This window comes from Thalassophryne amazonica, chromosome 2 (assembly GCF_902500255.1).
Source record: "Thalassophryne amazonica chromosome 2, fThaAma1.1, whole genome shotgun sequence".
Lineage (NCBI taxonomy): Eukaryota > Metazoa > Chordata > Actinopteri > Batrachoidiformes > Batrachoididae > Thalassophryne > Thalassophryne amazonica.
Window position 1 is genome coordinate 129,235,674 of NC_047104.1, and position 25,327 is coordinate 129,261,000.

The window sequence follows — 25,327 nt, forward strand, 5'->3', positions numbered from 1 at the left end:
TGTGTGTGTGTGTGTGTGTGTGTGTGTGTGTGTGTGTGTGTGTGTGTGTGTGTGTATGTGTGTGTGTGTATGTGTGTGTGTGTGTGTATGTGTGTGTGTGTGTGTGTGTGTATGTGTGTGTGTGTATGTGTGTGTATGTGTGTGTGTGTGTATGTGTGTATGTGTGTGTATGTGTGTGTGTGTGTATGTGTGTATGTGTGTGTGTGTGTATGTGTGTGTGTGTATATTTTTTTTTTTCCCCCCATACGACACAACTCAAAGTGGGCCTGGTGTAAAAGGGGCTTTAGGGACCCACTCGCTGACTGACTCCTCACTCCTGTGCTTTCCCTGATAATCACGTGGGGAAACCTTCCCAGGAAGCTGCCACGGTTGATGCCATACTCTCTGGAATTTCACCAGGTATCATTGAATAAGTCTGCAGAAGACTATGATGGCCTGTTTGATGATGACGATGACCGGGTCATGGACGAAGGGCTGAGTGACACCAACTCACCTGCTAAGAGACCTGCCATTGGTGATAACGACGATGATGATGATGATGATCTCGTGCCTTCAACAGGGCGGATGAAGAACAGACGCTTGTTCCTAGATGATAACTCACTTGGTAAGTTCAGTCTTAATGTGAGTGAGGGGGTGTTTGAGAAATGGGGGATACACTGATCCAATCCAGTGAGTGGTTCATGTTTTTCTGTGATCTTCCCCCCACCCCCGGCTGTACCTTCTGCAGATGCTACTTTACTTTTTCATGTTAATCTAGAAAATCTTATTTGGCACCTGCACACATGTTCCATTCTTCATACAGTTAATATTGTCAGTGTAGAACAAAAGAGACCAGAAATGTTTCTTCCAGTACCACAATCCCAATCAGCTTTCCTACCACCAATAAATGAGCCTCTAAAGTTGTTTTGCTGAGTGGAAATTAGTGGCCGTGTCTTTCTTTGAGTGCACTGCAGTGTGACATCCATTGGAGATGTGGGAAATGCGAGTTTAACATCTGCGCATTATTTAAAATGTCTTCTTTCAGACACAGGCTTGTTGAAGATTGGGCAAGATAAATATGGAGATGATGATGAGGATGCAGGTAGCAACACCCTGCCAGCAGCTGGTCCTCCGTTGCCTTTGCGTCCCATCTATGTAGGACCCATGCCAACACCCCTGCAGAAGGCCTTTCAGCCCGCCTCCACGCCTGTGCATCTCACTCACCGCTTTATGGTAGGCCAACAACTCACTGACCTGTGGTTCATTTCCCTGTGGTTCATTTCCTCTGCAGGTACGGCTTCTCCAGTGTGTTGCTTTTTTTTTTTTTTTTTTTTGATGCTTTTGTTTCCAATAGGTTGAATATAAATTGCCTGCACAGTTTAATTTTATAGATTGTATATTTCTGTATTGATTTTAAGAGTGAAATTTTTTTCCATCATTGCATCTCTGAGAGCCTAAAAAAAAATTTATACATGTGATTGACATGATTAATTAATTGCAAACCTTGTAGTTAATTTGATTAATTGCATGACACACACACACAGATATATATATATATATATATATACAGTAGTGTTCAGAATAATAGTAGTGCTATGTGACTAAAAAGATTAATCCAGGTTTTGAGTATATTTCTTATTGTCACATGGGAAACAAGGTACCAGTAGATTGAGTATATTCTCACAAATACAACAAGACCAAGCATTCATGATATGCACACTCTTAAGGCTATGAAATTGGGCTATTAGTAAAAAAAAAAAGTAGAAAAGGGGGTGTTCACAATAATAGTAGCATCTGCTGTTGATGCTACAAAGTCAAAACTGTTATGTTCAAACTGCTTTTTTAGCAATCCTGTGAATCACTAAACTAGTATTTAGTTGTATAACCACAGTTTTTCATGATTTCTTCACATCTGCGAGGCATTAATTTTGTTGGTTTAGAACCAAGATTTTGCTCGTTTTCAGTTTCAGTTTATTGCCATTTACAGTAAAAAAACCACATTGGAATCAAAAATTTCGAGCAGATCTCAGTGCACATCAAACAAACAAACAAACACAAGCCATTCATTCAACATGTACAGCATGATTAAAACCCCCAAGCCACATAAAAATATCAAAAGAAGGTATTCAAAGTCAATAAATACTAGTTTAAAATATCAAACACTTAAGTGCCCATGCAGATCCAAAGTGCTTTACTATAGTGCATTGTTTAAAATTTTCACAGCCTGTGGGGGAAAAAAACTCCTGTTATGGCAGGATGTTGTGCTTTTAATGGCACAAATACCTTCTGCCAGAGGGAAGCAGGTCAAAAAAGTCACTGGCCGGATGATGAGATGGGTCATTAATGATCGATAATGCCCGAGAAAGAAGTCTTTTTTTATAAATGTCCTCCAGATCGGGCAGCTCCACACCAGCAGTCCTGCTGGCTGAGCGGAGAACTTTGTGCAGTGCTCGTTTTTCTTTGTTTGTGGCGTTACCAAACCACACTGTGATGGCTCCTGTGAGAACACTCTCAATAGCACAGCGATAAAAGTTTGTCAGAATTTGTTTGGGATGAAAGCCTTCAACTTGCGTAAAAAGAACAAATGCTGACGGAATTTTTTTAGCAATAGCAGTAGTGTTTGGGTTCCAGGTTAAATTATTTGAAAGAGTCACACCCAAAAATTTGCAGTATCTACCCTTTGCACCTCAACATTATTGATACGGATAGGCTTATGAGAGCTGTGTCCAAAATCAACGATGAGCTCACAAGTTTTGGAGGTATTCAATTTCAAGTTGTTTTGTTCGCTCCACAGAACTATTTTTTCCACCTCTGATCTATAGTGCGAGTCATGATTAGCATGAATGAGTCAGATTATAGTTGTGTCATCTGCATACTTACTAATCAGATTGTTGGGATTAGAAGCAACACAATCATAGGTGTACAAGGTATACAGCAATGGGCTTAGTATACATCCTTGTGGAGAGCCAGTGTTCACAATAAGTTCATCAGAGACACAGTCATTAACCTTAACCCTTTGAGGCCTGCCAGACAAAAAGTTCAAAATCCATTTGCACATGGCATCACAAAGGCCAAGATTTTTCAGTTTTACAATGAGTCTTGCTGGAACCAAGGAATTGAACGCTGAGCTATAGTCCAGAAAGAGCATTCTTGCATGAGACTGCCTTTTGTCCAAATGCTTGTATACAAAGTTCAGGGCAAAGGCAATGGCGTCCTCCACGCTCCTGTTTTGTCTATAAGCAAACTGAAGTGGGTCAACGGCCACCGGTATCTGGTCTTTAATATAGTTCAACACCAAACGCTCAAAACACTTCATTAAAACTGAAGTTAGGACCACTGGTCGATAGTTTTTAAGACAAGAGACTGGTGAATTCTTTGGCACTGGGATAATGGTTGACCTTTTGAAGGCAAGTGGAACAGTGCAGCGCCTCAGTGACAAGTTGAATAAATCCGTTAGAGCTGGGGCAAGTTGTTCTGAGCAGAGTTTAAGGACGTGAAGGGGGATTCCATCTGGCTCACTGCCCTTCCTCACATTTGTCCTTTTGAGGGACCTTTGGACGTCCTCCTGATGAAGAATAAGATAGTTCTCATCTGTGAATTCTGGAAATGAAAATGTCTCCCCGTTCCCAGTTTCAAAGCGGCAATAAAACTGGTTCAACACATTAGGTAGAGAGAGTTCAAAATCAGTAATGGTCTCTCTCCTGGGTTTAGATGAAGTGACCTTGTTTAGACCCTCCCACATACGTTTTGGGTCATTCTCTTTAAAAAAAATTTCAATTTTATGTCCATAAGAGCATTTAGCTACCTTTATAGAGTGCTCCACTGCATATCGGGCCCGCTTATATGCACCAGCATCACCTGAATTAAAAGCCACTGAGCGCTCTTTTAATTTCATTTCAACATCCAAATTAAACCATGGATTTTGACTAGGGTGATGCTTAACTACTTTCTTTGGCACACAGCAGTCAATGCAAAATTGAATGTATCCAGTTAGAGCAACACAATATTCATCTAAATTCTCTGACTTAAAAACAGTCCAATCCGTGGCATCAAAACAGCCTTGGAGTTTCATTTCACTGTCCTCATTCCAGCACTGTACGATATGTGTTTGTGGCTTAATTTGTTTACTCCTCTGCATGTATGTAGGAAGAAGAAAAATAGTGGAGTGATCGGATTTACCAAAAGCCGGTCTTGAACTAGACCTGAAAGCGGACTTCACATTACTATAGCAGTGGTCTAAAATACGTGCGCCTCTGGTCGGTTGCTTTACGTGCTGGTAGTAGTTGGGACGCGCGACTTCAAGTTACATCTGTTAAAGTCTCCTGCTACTATTTTCACAGCATCAGGATGAGAGTTCTCATACGTAGTTACTAGTGTGCTTGGGGTCATTGTCTTATTGAAACACCCATTTCAAGGGCATGTCCTCTTCAGCATAAGGCAACATGACCTCTTCAAGTATATTGACATATCCAAACTGATCCATGATACCTGGTATGCGATATATAGGCCCAACATCATAGTAGGAGAAACATGCCCATATCATGATGCTTGCTCCACCATGCTTCACTGTTTTCACTTGAACTGTGGCTTGAATTCAGAGTTTGGGGGTCGTCTCACAAACTGTCTGCGGCCCTTGGACCCAAAAAGAACAATTTTACTCTCATCAGTCCACAAAATATTCCTCCATTTCTCTTTAGGCCAGCTGATGTGTTCTTTGGCAAATTGTAACCTCTTCTGCACGTCTTTTATTTAAAAGAAGGACTTTGCAGGAGATTCTTGCAAATAAATTAGCTTCACACAGGCGTCTTCTAACTAACAGGTAACTCCAGACTGTTTTTGATCATCCTGGAGCTGATCAATGGGTGAGCCTTTGCCATTCTGGTTATTCTTCTACCCATTTTGATGGTTGTTTTCTATTTTCTTCCAAGCATCTCTGGTTTTTTGTCCATTTTAAAGCATTGGAGATCATTGTAGATGAACAGCCTATAATTTTTTGCACCTGCGTATAAGTTTCCCCCACTCCAATCAACTTTTTAATCAAACTACGCTGTTCTTCTGAACAATGTCTTGAACGTCCCATTTTCCTCAGGCTTTCAAAGAGAAAAGCATGTTCAACAGGTGCTGGCTTCATCCTTAAATAGGGGACACCTGATTCACACCTGTTTGTTCCACAAAATTGACGAACTTACTGACTGAATGCCAGACTACTATTATTGTGAACACCCCCTTTTCTACTTTTTTTTACTAATAGCCCAATTTCATAGCCTTAAGAGTGTGCATATCATGAATGCTTGGTCTTGTTGGATTTGTGAGAATCTACTGAATCTACTGGTACATTGTTTCCCATGTAACAGTAAGAAATATACTCAAAACCTGGATTAATATTTTTAGTCACATAGCACTACTATTATTCTGAACACTACTGTATACGAGGTCTATTAGAAAAGTATCCGACCTTATTATTTTTTTCAAAAACAATATGGATTTGAATCATGTGTGATTGCGTCAGACAAGCTTGAACCCTCGTGCGCATGCGTAAGTTTTTCCACGCCTGTCGGTTGCGTCATTCGCCTGTGAGCAGGCTTTGAGTGAGGAGTGGTCCAGCCCCCTCGTCAGATTTTCATTGCCAGGAAATGGCGGAATGATTTGGGCTTTTTTTCCCATCAGAATCTTTTCAGAAACTGTTAGAGACTGGCAGCTGGAAACCATTAAAAAATTTATCTGGCTTTCGGTGAAAATGTTATGGGCTTGGCAGAGAATGAGTGTTACTGTCGCTTTAAGGATGGCCCCCAGCGGCTGTGGGGCAGATTTCACTTTTAACAAGAGATTTTGTCATGGAAAGCCGAGCGGAGGCTTCGCGCGTCATGATGGATTCGCTACTGGAGCAAGACAAAACCACCTACGTTTTGGTCTCACAGGACGGCTTTGAGATGGCGTTCAGACAGCTGTCGGTGGTTTTTCCATCGAGTGATTATCCGAGAAATTGTGGATGTGCCTGGACATGCCAGAACATGTCCCGTGAGGCTTCATCACGGCGTTGCTTTGTGCCATGCGGCACCGCGCGAAGCCTCTGCTCCTATTTCCATGACAAAAACTCCTGTAACAGTGGAATGTGCCGTTCATTTCCAAACTGGACGCTGTGTTTTATCCGGGACGTCGTCTGACTAGCACAGGAATTGTGAAAAGACGTGGACATCAGCACTTTTTCGACACATTGAGACAGACGTGCGGAGGAATTCCGTGCGGAGGAATTCCGCGCGTCGCGGCGGTGCCGCATGGCGCAAAGCAACGCCGTGATGAAGCCTCACGGGACATGTTCTGGCATGTCCAGGCACATCCACAATTTCTCGGATAATCACTCGATGGAAAAACCACCGACAGCTGTCTGAACGCCATCTCAAAGACCAAAACGGAGGTGGTTTTGTCTCGCTCCAGTAGCAAATCCATCGTGATGCGCGAAGCTTCCGCTCAGCTTTCCATAACAAAATCTCTTGTTAAAAGTGAAATCTGCCGGAAAATGGTTGATGTCCAGCTCTTGTGATAACCAGAGAAATGGCACACGATGGTCACGGATCCAGACAGCCATCCGTTGAGAAATGAAATGGTCGTTCAGCCTGTCGATGGCAGCTTCGGAGCGCGGCACGCCCCACAGCCGCTGGGGGCCGTCCTTAAAGCGACAGTAACACTCCTTATTCTCTACCAAGCCCGTAACATTTTCACCGAAAGCCAGATCAATTTTTCTAATGGTTTCCAGCTGCCAGTCTCTAACAGTTTCTGAAAAAATTCTGATGGAAAAAAAAAAGCCCAAATCATTCCGCCATTTCCTGGCAATGAAAATCTGACGAGGGGGCTGGCCCACTCCTCACTCAAAGCCTGCTCACAGGCGAATGACACAACTGACAGGCGTGGAAAAACTCACGCATGCACACGAGGGTTCAAGCTTGTCTGATGCAATCACACGTGATTCAAATCCATATGGTTTTGAAAAAAATAATAAGGTCGGATACTTTTCTAATAGACCTCGTATATGCATGCTCCGGCTTCCTCCCACATCCAAAGACATGCAGGTTATGTGGATTGGAAACTTTAAAACTTGGAGGCTTTAAAACTTTAAAGCCTGTGAGTGAGAATGTGTTTGTCTGTCTCTATGTGGCCCTGTTTGTTAGTTTCCAAGCATGGACAGACCGCTTAAAATCACACCACAGATTTTTAATCATATTCAGGTCTTGGGGCTGAGATGGCCATTCAGAACATTGTATTTGTTCCTCTGCATGAATGCCTTAGTAGATTTTGAGTAGTGTTTAGGGTCATTGCCTTGTTGAAAGAGCCAGCCCTGGTGCAGCTTCAACTTTGTCACTTATTCTTGAACATTGTTCTCAAGAATCTGCTGATATTGACTGGAATCCAACCCTCAACTTTAACAAGATTCCCAGTACCTGCACTGGCCACACAGCCCCACAGCATGATGGAACCACCTCCAAATTTTACTGTAGGCAGCAAGTGTTTTTCTTGGAATGCTGTTGTAGCAGGATAGATGACCTTAATGATGTTCAGCTGGTGGATTGAGTGCAGCTGGTTGTGGCAAAGGAGTGTTTGCATAAAAGAGGGAGTGTGTGTGCTCTTCTTTCTGTTTCTGGAGACTGACTGCAGGTGTTTGGACGTGTTCACTTCCACGTTCCTGTGAAGACAGAGACCTCTGTGTGGGCTGTCGTTGGTGGTGCGCTGCTGAGTTTGTGGTGCTCTTGACGCTCTGGGGTGGTGTCGAGTTACAACTGATTGCTGTGACGGAAGCTTCGGATTTTGGACCAAGCTGTGGAAGGAGGCCCTGTTGCTTTGCTCTGGTGCTCTGCTGAAAGATTTCGTCCTGTGAGACCGGTGGATGTGCCCTGTTTGCTGCGGCGGCTTTACGCTCAGTGTGGACATTAGGAAAACTGTCAGCTGCGTGTGCTGCCAGGCTGCGTGATGCAAGGGTGCCCTCATGTGGTCATAATTGGTGGTGTTTTAAATGAGTTTTTTACAAAATTGTCTTTTTAACTAGAAATTGAATTGTCAATAAATTCTTTATTTTTTTGTATTTGGGAACCACATCTCTGTCTCGATTACAACAAACCTGTGTGTCTTAGGTTGAAGTTATTCAATTGTCGAATTCCCAGGGTGAAATTCCCAGGGTGGTGTCAGAAGTCTGACATATCATGTTCATTCATGATTTCTAATTGTCTTGACGATTAGGAGTAAATTGTCCGCTTTGCCACACTGTGTTCTTGTTTTTAGCCATGCTTCCCGCCCCTTATGTCCAAATAACTCAATTTTAGTTTTATCAGCTCACAGCACCTTATTCCAAAATGAAGCTGACTTGTCCAAATGTGCTTTAGCATACCTCAAGCGACTCTGTTTGTAGCGTGTACTCAGAAAAGGCTTAATTTGCATTACAGCATCATACAGCATCTCCTTGTGCAAAGCATGCTGTATAGTTGAGCGGTGCACAGAAACACTATCTGCAGCAAGATCATGTTGTGGGTCTTTGGAGCAGGTCTGTGGGTTGACTATGACTGTTCTTGCCATCCTTCGCTTCAGCTTATCTGAGGTTTTTCTTGGCCTAGTTAAGGCACTTCGGGCCTTAACTAGTACTGTGCCTGTGGTCTTCCATTTCCTCACTATGTTCCTCACAGTGGAAACTGACAGCTGAAATCTCTTGTATCCTTCCCCTAAACCATGATGTTGAACAATCTTTGTTTTCAGGTCATTTGAGAGTTGTTTAGAGGCTCCCATGTTGCCACTCATTAGAAGAGATGCAAAGAGGGGAAACATTTGTAAATGGCCACCTTAAATACCCTTTCTCATGATTTGATTCACCTGTGTAAGAAGGTCAAGGTTCATTTAGCTTACCAAACCAATTTTGTGTTACAATAATTAGTGCTAAATGTATTCAAATCAATAAAATAAGGGTGACCAAATTTATGCACCTGCCTAATTTTGTTTAAATAATTATTGCACACTTTCTGTAAAGACTAGAAACTTCATTTCACTTCTCAAATATCAGTGTGTTTGTCTGAAATTTCTGATCCAGACAACCAATGATTTATTATTATTATTATTATTATTATTATTTTTTTTTTTTAGATTCTTTATTTTGGTTTTTAGACAACAGAGAATATTTACATTGTTTTTTGAGATAGAAATCTGTTCAGTTTCCTCTGTAGTCCTCAGTTTTAAACAGCAAACATAAAATACAAACATGGGAGACATAATGATTGTAAAACAACAACAAAAAAGTGCCTACCGGCCTATCAGAGAGATTTGAAGAGAGATGCAAAAATTTAAAGCAGAAATAGAAATAACTTGAGTTAAAAAACACTAAGACAAGACGGCATCATACGGTTCTTGGATTGTCACCTCCACAAAGTCCGCTCGTAGAGGTTTCACATATTTAACCCACTTCCTCCAGTATTCAATAAAAGCATCTTTCTGTAAACGTAAACAAAAGTCATCCTTTCCATAACATAAAGATCATTCACAATATTAATCCACTCTTGTATTGTGGGGGGTTCAGGAAGCAGCCACTTTCTAGTGAGAGCTTTTTTACAGGCTGAGATCAGTATGCTGAACATATATTTATCACTTCTTGACTGAAAAACAACAATTCCCAGAAATAGTGAAGTAAAATGCAGAGGCAAGTCAATGTTCAGGATGTTTTTTAGTGTTTTATCTACCTCCATCCAAAATGGTTTTATTACTGGGCACTCCCAAAAAATATGCCATTGGTCTGCCTCCTGACACCCACATTGTCTCCAACATTCACTGTCCCCTCATGCAAAGTATGCTTTCTGCCTAGGTGTGATTAAAAAACGAACACTACACTTCCAACCAAATTCCCTCCACAATTGGGAGTTTGTACATCTCCATACAAAATTCCACATACCTGACCAGTCTTCATTTGATATTGAGAAATTTCCCTCTTTCTCCCATTTCCCTTTAATGTACTCTGTTGTATATTGTTTCTTAGTCATAAGACCTTTATAGATTTTGGAAATAACTCCCGTGTTTGAAGCATTTTGATAAGCATCTGTAAATAATCTCAGTATCGGATCCTCTATATTTGTATTGTTTCTTATATTACGATCAAAATAGTTACGAATCTGAAGATATCTATAAAAAATTTTCTCAAGACCATATTTTCTTTTCAAATATTCAAAGTCTTTAAATTGGCCTTTTTCTGTGAAGGAGGAGAAGGTTGTTATTCCTTTTGTGATCCATGATTTGAATCTATGATCCATCTTGTTAGATTTAAAACCAGGGTCAAAGGTGCACCATTGAATTATTTGTATTTTATTATCCAATTTATATTTTTCTTTTATTGTGTTCCAGATTTTAAACTGAGCTTCTATTAAAGGATTTTTCACAGTATCTAGAAGTCCTCCAAGATGTTTTTGCGCTATCAGTGCATGCACTGGGTTTTTTTTTTTCATATGGGAGAGTTCAATATCTTTCCACCTAGTTTTATATGATGGGGTACAAATATTTATCAAAGGTTTAATCTGGGTTGCACAGAAATAGTTTTTGAAATGTGGAAGGGCCATCCCTCAACCAATGATTTATAATAAATATATATATATATATATATATATATATATATATATATATATAGTGAGGAGTATTTGAACACCCTGCGGTTTTGCAAGTTCTCCCACTTAGAAATCATGGAGGGGTCTGAAATTTTCATCTTAGGTGCATGTCCACAGTGAGAGATATAATCCAAAAATAATAATAATAATAATAATCCGTAAATCACAATGTATGATTTTTTTTATATATAATTTATTTGTATGTTACTGCTGCAAATAAGTATTTGAACACCTACCAACCAGCAAGAATTCTGGCTCACAGAGACCTGTTAATTTTTCTTTTAGAAGCTTATAGTTAGTTAGGGCTGGATCAGGTGACCCTGAACCATCCCTTAGTTATGCTGCTATAGACTTAGACTGCTGGGGGATTCCCATGATGCTCTGAGTGTTTCTTTCTCTTTTTGCTCTGTATGCACCACTCTGCATTTAATCATTAGTGATTGATCTCTGCTCCCCTCCGCCGCATGTCTTTTTCCTGGTTCTCTCCCTCAGCCCCAACCAGTCCCAGCAGAAGACTGCCCCTCCCTGAGCCTGGTTCTGCTGGAGGTTTCTTCCTGTTAAAAGGGAGTTTTTCCTTCCCACTGTCGCCAAGTGCTTGCTCACAGGGGGTCGTTTTGACCGTTGGGATTTTTCCGTAATTATTGTATGGCTTTGCTTTACAATATAAAGCGCCTTGGGGCAACTGTTTGTTGTGATTTGGTGCTATATAAATAAAATTTATTTGATTTATTCTGCACTCTTTACCTGTATTAATTGCACCTGTTTGAACTCGTTACCTGTATAAAAGACACCTGTTCACACACTCAATCAATCACACTCCAACCTGTCCACTATAGCCAAGACCAAAGAGTTGTCTAAGGACACCAGGGACAAAACTGTACACTTGCACAAGGCTGGGATGGACTACAGGACAACAGGCAAGCAGCTTGGTAGAAGACAACTGTTATGATTATTTATTAGAAAGTGAAAGAAATACAAGATGACTGTCAATCTCCCTCGGTCTGGGATTCCATGCAAGATCTCACTTTGGGGGGTAAGGATGATTCTGAGAAAGCTCAGAACTACACAGGAGGACCTGGTCAATGACCTGAAGAGAGCTGGGACCACAGTCACAAAGAATACATTAGTAACACATAATGCTGTCATGGTTTAAAATCCTGCAGGGCAGCAAGGTCCCCCTGCTCAAGCCAGCACATGTCCAGTCCCGTTTGAAGTTCACCAGTGACCATCTGCATGATCCAGAGGAGGCATGGGAGAAGGTCACGTGGTCAGATGAGACCAGAAATAGAGCTTTTTGGAATCAACTCCACTTACCATGTTTAGAGGATGAAAACAACCCCAAGAAAACCATCCCAACCGTGAAGCATGGGGGTGGAAACATCATACTCTGGGGGTGCTCTTCTGCAAAGGGGACAGGACGACTGCTCCATATTAAAGGCAGGATGGATGGGGTCATGTATTGTGAGATTTTGGCAAACAACCTCCTTCCCTCTGTAAGAGCATTGAAGATGGGTCATGGCTGGGTCTTCCAGCATGACAATGACCCCAAACACACAGCCAGGGCAACTAAAAAGGGGCTCTGTAAGAAGCATTTCAAGGTACTGGAGTGGCCTGGCCAGTCTCCAGACCTGAACTCAATAGAAAATCTTTGGAGGGAGCTGAAACTCCAAACCTGAAAGATTTGGAGAAGATCTGTATGGAAGAGTGGACCAAAATCCCTCCTGCAGTGTGTGCAAACCTGGTGAAAAACTACAGGAAACGTTTGACCTCTGTAATTGCAAACAAAGGCTACTGTACCAAATATTAACATTGATTTTTACAGATGTTCAAATACTTATTTGCAACAGTAACATACAAATAAATAATTTAAAAAAAGATTTGTTTTTTTAGATTATGTCTCTCACAGTGGACATGCACCTAAGATGAAAATTTCAGACCCCTCCATGATTTCTAAGTGGGAGAACTTGCAAAATCGCAGGGTGTTTAAATATTTATTTTCCTTACTGTGTGTGTGTGTGTGTGTGTGTATATATAATCTTTTTGGAGAAGAAATTAGTGATATTGGGTAACAACAGTGAGCGATGGACGTTGATATCACTATTAATCAGTCTCTGGTAACCAAACAAGCTCTCAACAACTGGTGGCATGGTGGATTAATAGTTAGCACTGGTGCTTCACAGCAAGAACATCGCTGAATCCTTCCTGCCCTTTCTGTGTGGACTTTGCATGTTCTCCCTGTGTCTGTGTGGGTTTTCTCCCGGCACATGTAATAACAGCCAAAATGTGTCTCAGATGTGGAATTCTGTAGGAATAGTACGTGGCTACAATGATGACCAGGACAATGCCATCGACGTGGAGTTTCATGACACGGCTGTGCATCACGCCATGCACATCACCAACTCTTTGGCTCACACCATGGTTGACCTCTCCCAGGAGGCAGTGCTCTTGGCGTGTCCCAGCACAGATGAACTCGCCAGGTATAGTTCTCCATCTCTGACTCAAAATAGACTGTAAAGGTTAAATTGAGCAATCGCATACATAAAAAAATGAAACTGTGGTCATGTTGTCTTGTCTTCTTAGCTGTGAGTAAAACCAGGGATGGTGATGTGAGGTTCATGTGGCCTGGTGTCAGTGGTTTCAATTTATTCCTCTTCCCTTTCTTAGCAAGCTTCAGTGCCTTCACTTCTCATCATGGGACACCAACAAGGAGTGGATAGTGGACCTACCAAAGGGCGAGGATGTGAGGGCGTTGTGCCTGGGTCAGGGCTGGGCAGCAGCTGCCACCAGCACGCTGATGGTCAGGCTTTTCTCCATAGGAGGAGTTCAAAAAGAGATCTTCAGCCTGCCGGGTCGTGTGGTGTGCATGGCAGCTCACGGAGAGCAGCTGCTCATTGTCTACCATCGAGGTATGACACTAAAGCTGGGACAAATATTCAGTGTGACTGATTATTGACTAATTGATTGTTTATTTTATATCTTGTAAAATGGTCAAAAATATTTGACAGTAAAGCTGTGCTTACTGTATCTGCCAAAAATGCCTGAATAATTTTTTTAAAATTCTGTCTGAAAGTCTAATAGAGGTGCCATCATACTCACGTACACCAGTCACCTTGATCTCTGTGTAACTTGTATCTGATTTGACGATTTACTCGGATACATCTGAGATCGAATCTGAGTTCAGTGTCAGACGCATGCAAGTGACCAAAAAAAAAGGTGGGGGGGTGGGGGGTAGAATGACAAATAATCAGGCACCGGCTGACATTTGAATCTTCTCCAATTTGACTCACAGAAAGTAGGTTGATTTCCCTCTGAACTCAGAGATGGTTGTGACGTGAATTTATATCCCAAATGTCTTGACTGATGATCTGTGTGCGTGCGCAGATCGTCACTCAATTACGAAATGTGTACACTGGGGTCATGCTTAACTCCCAACCACCTGTCCTGTTAAATGAAGCAGTTTAGCATGAGGTTGGCCCCAAAAGAGTGTAGCTCCCTGTAGACTTCCATGTTAAAATTCCCAACTTTAGAGCAGAAAATCAGGTAGCCCTGGGGGGGAAAATTGTTTGGGTCTCAAAAGCCACACTTGGCTGGCTGTGTCCAGAGCCTGTCCTCCTTGTGCAATTTATGACATACTAGTGTGTTGCCTGTGGGGATCCACGGTTTCTAGATTAGGTAGTGTTTATAGAATGGGTAACTGACATTTAGTGGTAATAATTATTTTTTGTTAATTTACTGTCTTAATGTATTTATAAATTGTTTAGGTTTTGATATCATATATACACCATTATAATAATTATTTTATTTTAACTTCTATTTTGCCATTTGATTTTTAAATGGACCACAATGGAAAGACATGTTTTCACTTTCTGGTGTCATCGATGTATTTTTAATATATTTACAATTATATTATGTACTTACATTGAACTTACTAAATAAAATCACCCACTCATGCTTTTAATATGTAGATGATTTAAAGCCCCTTGCCAGATTGGCGTGTGAGTTCAGAATATAAATATCAGTGTCCATTGTTCAGTGTTGTTTGGTAATATCTGTAGCTATTCTAAAAATATTAGTCCTGTCAACGCTTGGTTTTTGCACTTGGCATACATAAGCATAACAAACGGCAAATGTCAGCTCTCCCCAGTTTGTGCGTGATCAAAATTGCATGAATGCACAGTTTTTTGTCTTTTCTGCATTCTGCTGTAAGTAGGTACTTTTAATTTGAAACAGACGGTGGCAGAAGACATTAAAAGCACTACACTTTTCACTTACGGTACTGGAAACATAACACAAAGTCACTCATGGTAACAGCAACATAACACTGAACTAAACTGACTAAACCAAGTGAACTACAAAACACAAAAAGTCAATAACACTAACAACACTGTAAAACTAACATGAACCACATTAGCATTTAAAACCACAAAACCCTGAACTCCCATGCTGCATTGCAGGACAATGCCCATTGTATACTGGTTAGCTATAATTGCTAATTGCTCAAAAAATATTTGTCCTGTCAATTTCATGCTTTCTCAGCGTTCATCCTGGATCAAAATACATAAGCACACCAATTGGCAAATGTCAGCTCTCCCTGGTTTCGCCGTGATCTAAGCCATACGCGCACACACACACAAAGGCCACTTGGCTATTATAATATAGATATCTGTGGTAATATGGTTTGTGGTGTGGTTAATTGTCCCAGTGGAGCATTTAAGAAGTCTGTGCGCCAATATTTCTATAAAGTGAATTTTTTTTGTTATTTAATTTGTATGGTAGCACCTTTAGCAGTGTTAACATGTCAAATTTATCTGGCTTATTGCCTCTGTAACCATGGAGTGGTTACTGAGGCAATAATCCAAAGATAAATTTTAATACCTCACCCAAGCCTCCCATCATGAAAACCTCCACCCAGTCTACCAAAATATGCTTTAATAAAACATCTGAACCAAGGTTAGGCTGTTGGTTTAACTTGTTTGGTAACTCTGAGATGGGGGCGTGTTCAGGTTTCATTCAATATAACAAAATTTCCAAATACCAAAGTGATGTTTTCACTTCCAGCAAGGACACCAGTTGGTTCTTTGCCGTTGAACGAGTTAATCAAGTGAGGTTAGCATTGTACATTTTTGATGATGATCTCCTTTGTCACATTATTTATACGTTATTTTTACAGGCTGTCTTGTTGAGAGTTGCGTTGAGAGAGTACCCAACTCCTGGAGAGGGGCTGGACGCTTCATTTTTCTGGCGTTGCCCACGGGGAGAGGCGGAGAGCTGGGGTCACATTGCTTATTACTCCTCAGCTCAGTCGCCATGTGTTGGAGAGGGTCGCGTCCCTACGCCTTCAGGTCGGGGACCCGTCTGTCATCATTGTCTCGGCCTACGGGCCGAACGGCAGTGCAGAGTACCCAACCTTCTTGGAGTCCCTGGGAGGGGTACTAGATAGCGCTCCGACTGGGGACTCCATTGTTCTCCTGGGGGATTTCATCGCCCACGTGGGCGGCGACAGTGAGACCTGGAGGGGGGTGATCGGGAAGCACGGCCTCCCCGATCTGAACCCGAGTGGTGTTCAGTTGTTGGACTTCTGTGCTAGTCACAGTTTGTCTATCACAAATGGACTTCTGTGCTAGTCACAGTTTGTCTATCACAAACACCATGTTCGAGCACAAGGGTATCCATAAGTGCACGTGGCACCAGGACACCCTGAGCCGGAGGTCGATGATCGACTTTGTAGTCGTATCATGACCTTCGGCCACGTGTCTCGGACACTCGAGTGAAGAGAGGGGCAGAGCTGTCGACCGATCACCACCTGGTGGTGAGTTGGATCCGCTGGGAGGGGAGGAAGCCGGTCAGACCTGGCAGGCCCAAACGTATCATGAGGGCCTGCTGGGAATGACTGGCGAAACCCTCTGTCAGCGAGGTCTTTAACTCCCACCTCCGGGAGAGCTTCTCCCAGATCCCGGGGGAGGTTGGAGACATGGAGTCCGAGTGACCCATGTTCTCCACCTCCATTGTCGATGCGGCCGCTTGTAGCTGTGGTCACAAGGTCTCTGGTGCCTGTCGCGGCGGCAATTCCCGAACCCGGTGCTGGACGCCGGAAGTAAGGGATGCCGTCAAGCTGAAGAAGGAGTCCTACTTATCTTTGTTGGTAAGTGGGACCCCAGAGGCAGCTGACAGGTACCGGCAGGCCAAGCGTGCCACAGCCCGTGCGGTCGCAGAGGCAAAAACCCGGGTCTGGGAGGAGTTCGGGGAGGCCATGGAGGAGGACTATCGGTCGGCCTCGAGGAGATTCTGGCAAACTGTCCGACGCCTCGGGAGGCGGAAGCAGCTCTCCACCAGCACTGTTTATGGTGCGGGTGGGGAGCTGTTGACCCTGACTGGGGATGTTGTTGGGCAGTGGAAGGAATACTTCGAGGATCTCCTCAATTCCATCATCACGTCTACCGAAGAGGAAGCAGAGACTGGGGACTCAGAGGCAGACTCATCCATTACCCAGGCCTAAGTCACCGAGGTGGTTAGAAAGCTCCTCGGTGGCAAGGCTCCTGGGGTGGATGAAATCCGTCCTGAGTACCTTAAGTCTCTGGATGCTATGGGACTGTCTTGGCTGACATGCCTCTGCAACATCGCGTGGCGATCGGGGACAGTGCCTCTGGATTGGCAGACCGGGGTGGTGGTTCCTCTGTTTAAGAAGGGGGACAGGAGGGTATGTTCCAACTATAGGGGGATCACACTCCTCAGCCTCCCCGGTAAGGTCTATTCCAGAGTACTGGAGAGGAGAATTCGACTGATGGTTGAACCTCGGATTCAGGAGGAGCAGTGTGGTTTTCGTCCTGGTCGTGGCACACTGGACCAGCTCTGCACGCTCCATCAGGTGCTCGAGGGTTCATGGGAGTTCGCCCAACTAGTCCACATGTGTTTTGTGGATCTGGAGAAGGTGTTCGACCGTGTCCCTCGGGGTACCCTGCAGGGGGTGCTCTGGGAGTACAGGGTCCTTTGCTAAGGGCTATCCGGTCCCTGTACGACCGCAGCAGGAGCTTGGTTCGCATTGCTGGTAGTAAGTCAAACCTGTTTCCATTGCACGTTGGCCTCCGCCAAGGCTGCCCTTTGTCACCGGTTCTGTTCATTATTTTTATGGACAGAATTTCTAGGCGCATCCAGGGTGTAGAGGGGGTCTGGTTTGGGAAGCACAGAATCTCGTCTCTGCTGTTTGCAGACGATGTGGTTCTGTTGGCTTCATCAATTCAGGACCTTCAGCGTGCACTGGGGCAGTTTGCAGCCGAGTGTGAAGCGTCCGGGATGAAAATCGGCACCTCCAAATCCGAGGCCATGGTTCTCGACCGGAAAAAGGTGCTTTGCCCTCTTCAGGTCGGGGGAGTGTCCTTGCCTCAAGTGGAGGAGTTTAAGTATCTCAGGGTCTTGTTCACGAGTGAGGGACGGATGGAGCGTGAGATTGATAGACGGATCGGTGCAGCGTCTGCAGTGATGCGGTCGCTGTATCGGACCGTCGTGGTGAAGAGAGAGCTGAGTAGGGGGGCAAAGCTCTCGATTTACAGATCGATCTATGTTCCGATCCTTACCTATGGTCATGAGATTTGGCTCATGACTGAAAGAACGAGATCGCGAGTACAAGCGGCCGAGATGAGTTTCCTCCGCAGGGTGGCTGTGCGCTCCCTTAGAGATAGGGTGAGGAGCTCGGAGTCGAGCCGCTGCTCCTCCACATCGAAAGGAGTCAGTTGAGGTGGCTCGGGCATCTTTTCCGGATTGCCCCTGGACGCCTCGCTGGAGAGGTGTTCCGGGCACGTCCCATTGGGAGGAGGTCCCGGGGAAGACCCAGGACACGCTGGAGGGACTACATCTCTCGGCTGGCTTGGGAATGCCTTGGGGTTCTCCCGGAGGAGCTGGAGGAGGTGTGTGTGGATTGGGAGGTCTGGGCGGCTTTGCTTGAGCTGCTGTCCCTGCGACCCGATTCTGGATAAAGTGGAAGAAAATGGATGGATGTCTCGTTGAGACACAAAGTCTCGTTCTCAAGAGAGACCTGTTTCAGTCAGACATACATGCAATATAACAATTAGCTGCATACAGCCTGACAAATGTGTCTAATGTTTTGTGTCAATATGTGTCATCAGCTACAGGTTTTGATGGTGATCAGGCTCTTGGTGTCCAGCTGCTGCACTTTGGTCGAAAGAAGAGACAGGTCATTCATGGTGAAGCTTTCCCCCTCTCTCACAAGTCCTACTTGTCCTGGCTTGGATTTACTGCTGAGGGTGAGCCTAACCACATAAACGTCTGAGAAAAATATATTTTTAATTTGCCATGACACTTCCATCATAATTTTCCGTTAATCCAGCTCTTTTTTTTTTTCTTCATATTTTAGGATGTGTTTGATAGCCACAGGGTGACTCTGTGTATTTTCAGGTACTCCATGTTATGTGGATTCGGAGGGTGTGGTGAGGATGCTGAACCGCTCACTGGGGAATACATGGACACCAGTTTGTAACACCAGGGAAACCTGCAAAAGCATATCTGACCACTACTGGGTGGTCGGTGTGCATGAGAACCCACAACAGCTCAGGTGAATTATCCATCACAGTCACTCCCAAAGTGTTTTCTGTCTTTCTGTAAGGTACCAACACATCTCTGGCTTGGTCGTGTCGTAGACTGAAGGTGGTTTGTGTTTGACATGATGTGCACATTAATGTAGTTTAAGGAAAATGTATAGCCGCACTGACCGATTTAACTCAGTGGAATGAAAGTGAGTTCATGCTTGATGCAGCTGGTGGAAATTGTTACCTCCGCCAAGGAGGTTATGCTTTCGGTCGAGTTTGTTTGTTTGTTAGTTTGTCTGTCTGTCTGTCAGCAGGATAACTCAAAAAGGTTTGAACGGATTTTGATGAAATTTTGTGGAGTGGTTGGAAATGACAAGATGAACAAGTGATTAAATTTTAGTGGTGATCCGGATCGCGATCCGGACCCAGGAATTTTTTAAAGGATTCTTCACCATTGCGGGATAGGGGGAATTTTGACATTCTAGTTTCTAACTCCACAAAAACAAGGCAGAAAGGCTTGAAAAAAATTAGGGTGTAACATAGTCAAATGTTCTATTAAACAACAAAGTTTGGTGATGATCGGATCCAGATTCCGGATCTGGTGATCCAGAATAAGCAAAAATATAGGGAAAATAGAAAATGTGTCAGTGTGAGGTGACAAATGAAGCTAGAGATGCACAACTAACACCAAATTGTAGCTGAATCTGTACTGATTCAGTAAGGTGTCATCAAATTTGATGTAGCTTCAAATGTTATGGAGCTAGATCCAGAAGAAAACCGCCATTATCTTAAAAATCGTTTTTATACAATAACTTTTGAACTAATAGACATAAAAGTGATTCCAAGTTCTAGTGGTATGTTTTCATGGTCAAGGATGTCAAATATAAAGGAAAGAAAAGTGTATGTATCATAGTTTTGGTTGTAACACTGAATTGTTGAATAGATCACTGTGCCAAGGAGGGAATCTCTTTAGGGTCAGTGACCCTATGGCCTTGTGTAGCACATGCAACACTTAAACAATAGTTCTATTTCAGAATTTACTGTTATTAATTTAGAGAAGTGTTTCATAAATGTTAAAAAATTAATATATTTGCAGTTTAGTTGAATAATAAATTGAATTTTGTCTCATTTGTTTTTGTCTATAAGCACATGCAATATCAATATCAGTGCTCAGATGACAGTAGCTTCTGGGAAAGGTGCAAGTTGCAATAAACTGTGATGCCAAGTGCTAAGGATACATGCTATCCAGTCACAGCAGATGAAACTTTTTTTTACTAGCAAACATCATTGTTAGACTTTTTTAGGTTCAGTGATTCCACGGTGTGTAGATGTTATGGCGTCAGTTACCCCATGGCCTTGGCGGTTTGCACTCTCCGAGTGCTTCTAGTATTTGAATATTTTCTTTATGCATTATGTAGGAATGGTACACATCCCATGAGTCTTCTAAACTTTGCTCTGTATCGCACCATGTGTTCGTGGATATTGACCACATGTCCTGTGCAATGCACCCTCTGCATATGAATGATGTATTAGCAGTAATATTGTTGGGCATTATATCACAGCGACTACTGTGATAATATACAAATAATGAATGAGTTCAATGGTACAAATGTTTCATGAGATGAAAGCTGGAAAAAAAAAAAACATTCAAAGAATGTAAAAACATTCATTATTTGTTTTATATAATGGCTAAAATAGATCCTTGCCATTGGATATTTTATTAATTTATAAACAACAGTAAAGGGACTTACATTTTGGCGTTCCACTGCTGCTTAACAGTCCAACACGAACTTTAAATGGGAGTCCAAAATTGCGATGATGCAGTCCGGTGATGCTGTGCACTGACGTAGTGTACTTCAAAAAAAAAAAAAAAAGACTTTGTGTAGCTCATCAGTCCAGCGAAAAATCACATCAGCTTTTCATCCTAACAGCTCTTCATGCCTCCAGGCGGCTTACAGCGGAGTGGATTTGTTTTTTTGGATTTTGTGTGTGTGTGTGTGTGTGTGTGTGTGTGTGTGTGTGTGTGTGTGTGTTAAAAGAATTAGCACTGTCAGTTAGCTCCTTCAAATTGTCGTCCGTCAGCAAAACAAACTCTACATGTTTAGCTAAACGCTGCTCCCACTAGTGGGCGGGGTTTGCAGCATGCAATGATACCAAACATATGGAACCAAATTTGCACACTAAATGGAACCAAATTGCACACTAAATGCAACGCAACACAAATGGGATGACTAATCCATGTCACGTGACATACAAAGCACCAATCAAATGACAAGGATCCATTCAGCCGTTATACAATATACAAATAATGAATGTTAATGAGTTCAATGGTACAACTATTTCATTCGATGAAAGCTGGAACGTACCTTGTTGAATGGTACATTCCATCTTTCACCTCATGAAATATTCGTTCCATTGAAAGAATGAAAAAAACATTCATTATTTGTTTTGTATCTCGGTAAAAATAGATCCTTGTCATTTGATATTTTATTAATTTATAAACAACAGAAACACACTTACATCTTGGTGTGTGTCAGTGGGGCTTTGACGTCAACCATCCAACACGAACTTTAAAAAGGAGTCCAAAATTGTTCTTGGTCAACTTGCAAAAACAGATGGTTCAAAAATAATTCTGACGATGTAGTCCGTGATGCCGTGCACTGACTTCGTGCACCCCACCACCACCACCAAAAAGACTTTGTGTACTTACTCAGTCCAGCGAAAAATCGCGTCAGAAATTTGCCCAGGTTTTCATCCTAACTTCATCTTCTTCAGCCTAACAACTGTTTGTGCCTTCATACAGCTTACATCGTAGTGGATTTGTTTTTTGCGTGTGTGTATGTTAGAAGAATTAGTATGGTCACTTCGCTCCTTAAAATTGTCTGTCAGCAAAACAAACTCCACGCTGCCCCCACTAGTGGGCGGGGTTCGCAGTGTGCAATGGTACAAAACAAATGGCACCAAATTTTCACGGTAAATGGAACCAAATTTGCATGTTAAATGCAGGGCAACACAAATAGGAAAAATAATCCATGTCATATGACATACAAAGCACCAATCAAATGACAAGGATCCACTCAGCCGTTATATAATACCAATTTGGGGGGGGGGGGGGGGGGGGGGTTGGTTATTGGTCAGATGGGACATATCTACTTAAGAGGGCATGTATTTTATAAAATATAATATGTCATTTGGTAAATTTTAACACAATTACTAAAGATTGTACCCAGACATATTACATGGACACTAGGGGTGTTAAAATTATATCAGGATGTTTCAAAGAAATTTACAATAACTAGTTACCACCATATTTAAAAATACTGAGCATTTGAGACTCACATGGTGTTCTTACTTTCAGATACAATTCTGCTTTTATCGTTGCGTTCACTCAGGAACATAAATGTAAAATTGCACAGTTTGAAGCAGTAAACTGAAAATATGTTTAACACTCAACAAACGAGAAAATGTAGAGCAGATGGCTTGCCAAATACACTGTCACCGTCTTGCTTCTTCCCCAATCTGCAATAAAAACCCAGTCACCCCCTTTTTTTTTTCTTTTTTTTTATCTCTTGGTATGAAATACAGTGGATATAGCGATCAGCATGTCCGTCTGTCCTCGCTTGTTAGCATGATATCTTAAGAATCCATTGAATAATTTCATTCATATTTAGCATAGGGCAGTCACAATTATTACAATATTTGCCAGCCGCCATTATTTTTCATATTCGCGAATATTTTTCATAATCGCGATTACCGTGAATTACTAATTTTATCCACAAAGTTGCATAAAACGACTCAGAATCTAACGTCATCGTGCCGCAGCAGCCACACGCAGCCTCGCTGCCTCACTCACTCTGTTTCCCTCTCGTCTTGGTCGGATGGTTAGCGAGGCCCAGATAATAACACGGATTGTGAGGAGGTTCTGGTTCCAAAGCCACGTACCACGGCACCACTGTGGATGCATTTCGGTTTTAAGTAGGGCTGCCTCGACTAGTCACGACTACGTTGACGATTGAAATCATTAACTAATTTAGTAGTTGACGAGTCATTTATTTTATTTAATTCTTTGTTTTTCCTCTCAGCTCATAGTTTTAGGCAGCCGTCCTGCCGTCATTTGGATGTTTAAATTTTGAATAAGACAGTGGCCGTCTTAGTCAAAGTCGTTTAAAATGGGTAGTTTACCGAAGGAGCTGTGTGTATGTGCGTGCGTGCAGAGTCAACTCGCTACAGACTGTGAGGGAGGGAGCAGGTGAGGGAGTGAGATTCCTGAACGGAGGCACGAGACGTTACGTCTGCTGTGAACCATCAGTGCACTTAAGACAGCGAGCGCGGAGCAGAGAGAGGATTTTAACCCGGGTGAACATGTTTAAATTAAAAAACAAAAACAAAAAACCAAACCTTGGGGCTGCCTTTACTCTGTACTTTCTCTACACGTGTGGTTCTGATGGCACCGACCTGTTCACACCATGTGCACGTCGTATACTGAATTTATGAGATCACGAGATGAAATAAACAGTCAAATATCCTTAAAAATGAGAATATGTAAATGAACTGAGCAAAAATTACATACACACGGGTAAAAAAAAAAACCCTGCTGTGGAGAAGCTGTGCAGAGGTACAGATCACAAAAAGCTGAACTTTAACAGCTGTTTATTTTCCAAAGGTATGTATTTGTTCAATCTTGAGCTTAATGTAGTGTTTAAGCACAAAACGTGACTGAGGAGAAAAAAAGGATGACTTCATCACACTAAAATGAACTGGAGTCAGAATAAAAATACAAGCTGCTAATTTCTGTTGTTTTTCAAAGTTATTAAGCTGCATCTATATGTTTTAATTATTTCAAAGTGAGTTGCCTCTTATTGTATTCTGATTTACTTATACAAAAAACATGGGGAGTGTAGTCAGCCTGCATTGTTCTGTTAAGTTTATATCAGTTTTCCTGCACATGTCCAGGTGTTTTTCCTTCTTTATAAGAGTTTGGTGTTTGCTCCACAAAGTTTTAAAACACAATAAAATGTTCACACTGTTCTTTATAGCAGTTCTGTAATTTCAGAAATTCAACAGAAAGAACCACAAATCAGAAAAACGTGGGACTGTATGTAAAATGAAGATAAAAATAAAAATGTTGCACTATTCCCAGTTTCTCCACTCACAAAAGCCAAACGTTCTTCCAGAGTTGTGTAATCATACTATGATAATAGAATATAAAGAAGGGAAAAAAAGAAAAAAATAGACAATATAATCGTCAATCGCAATTATTTGCCTGACAATTAATCGTCTCCAGAAATTCCTAATCGTGACAGCCCTAATTTAGCATAAAGGTGTACTTGAGTGATCCCTCGACACCAGTCGATTACGGTGACCTTAGGGTCAATTTCAAGGTCATAGTGAGTTATTCAAGATATTGTCATTGCCACCCTTGTTAGAGTGATATCTCAAGAACCAGTTGACCAGTTTTATTCATATTTAGCATAAGGGTGTAATTGGGTGATCCCTGACACCAGTTGATTACGGATTTGTGGTGACCAGGAAGATATGTCATCTCTTGGTGACTCTTGTTTTAATCAAATAAAATTTATACTGGTGATATGGCACAATCCTATTGAACACTGAGGTTTTACACCCCAAAAATCCATTTTGAAGTTTCAAAGAAATGGCCTGTTTATGGGACGGTTGCTTTAAAACTCTCCCTCCCTTCAGATGGAGGATACGGGGCATTTAATGCAGACAGTCTGCTCTCAGAAAGCAAGCAGTAGTCCAGACTGGACATCCATTACATATGTCACAGAAATGTAAAATAAGTCTTTTCATTCCTAAACTTTGCATCTAGCAGGAAAGTCTTTATATGCACTTATAGAATTATGGGACTTTGCAAGTGTTTAACGGGAAACCAACCACATATGTTGATTTAAAAACATGTTTTGTTTTAAATATCGCTCATTTAAAATAATTGTTCTTCTTACCGGTTAGCCATTTTTGGAGGATAAGATTTGTTGTGCATGTTGTTGTTCTGGCAGGTGTATTCCATGTAAGGGTTCCAGGTACCCCCCAACTCTGCCCCGGCCTGCTGTGGCTATCCTGCCCTTCAAGCTGCCCCTCTGCCAAACCACCACAGAAAAGGGTCAGATGGAGGTAAATTAATGTTTATTTAAAAAATGTCCTTAGTAGCCTTTAAACATGTCTCCA

At 42.2% G+C, this 25,327-nt stretch overlaps 1 protein-coding gene across 2 annotated transcripts in view; it reads left to right on the forward strand.

The window, feature by feature from the left end:
- Positions 1-25,327, forward strand: part of wdhd1 (WD repeat and HMG-box DNA binding protein 1) — a 104,217-nt gene that overhangs the window by 23,808 nt on the left and 55,082 nt on the right. For both annotated transcript variants that reach the window (XM_034193164.1, XM_034193165.1), the window contains exons 10-16: positions 400-604; positions 1,025-1,212; positions 12,894-13,078; positions 13,266-13,507; positions 18,722-18,859; positions 19,011-19,167; positions 25,159-25,273. In XM_034193164.1, coding sequence (XP_034049055.1) covers positions 400-604; positions 1,025-1,212; positions 12,894-13,078; positions 13,266-13,507; positions 18,722-18,859; positions 19,011-19,167; positions 25,159-25,273 — 1,230 coding nt within the window. The remainder of the gene's footprint in view (positions 1-399; positions 605-1,024; positions 1,213-12,893; positions 13,079-13,265; positions 13,508-18,721; positions 18,860-19,010; positions 19,168-25,158; positions 25,274-25,327) is intronic.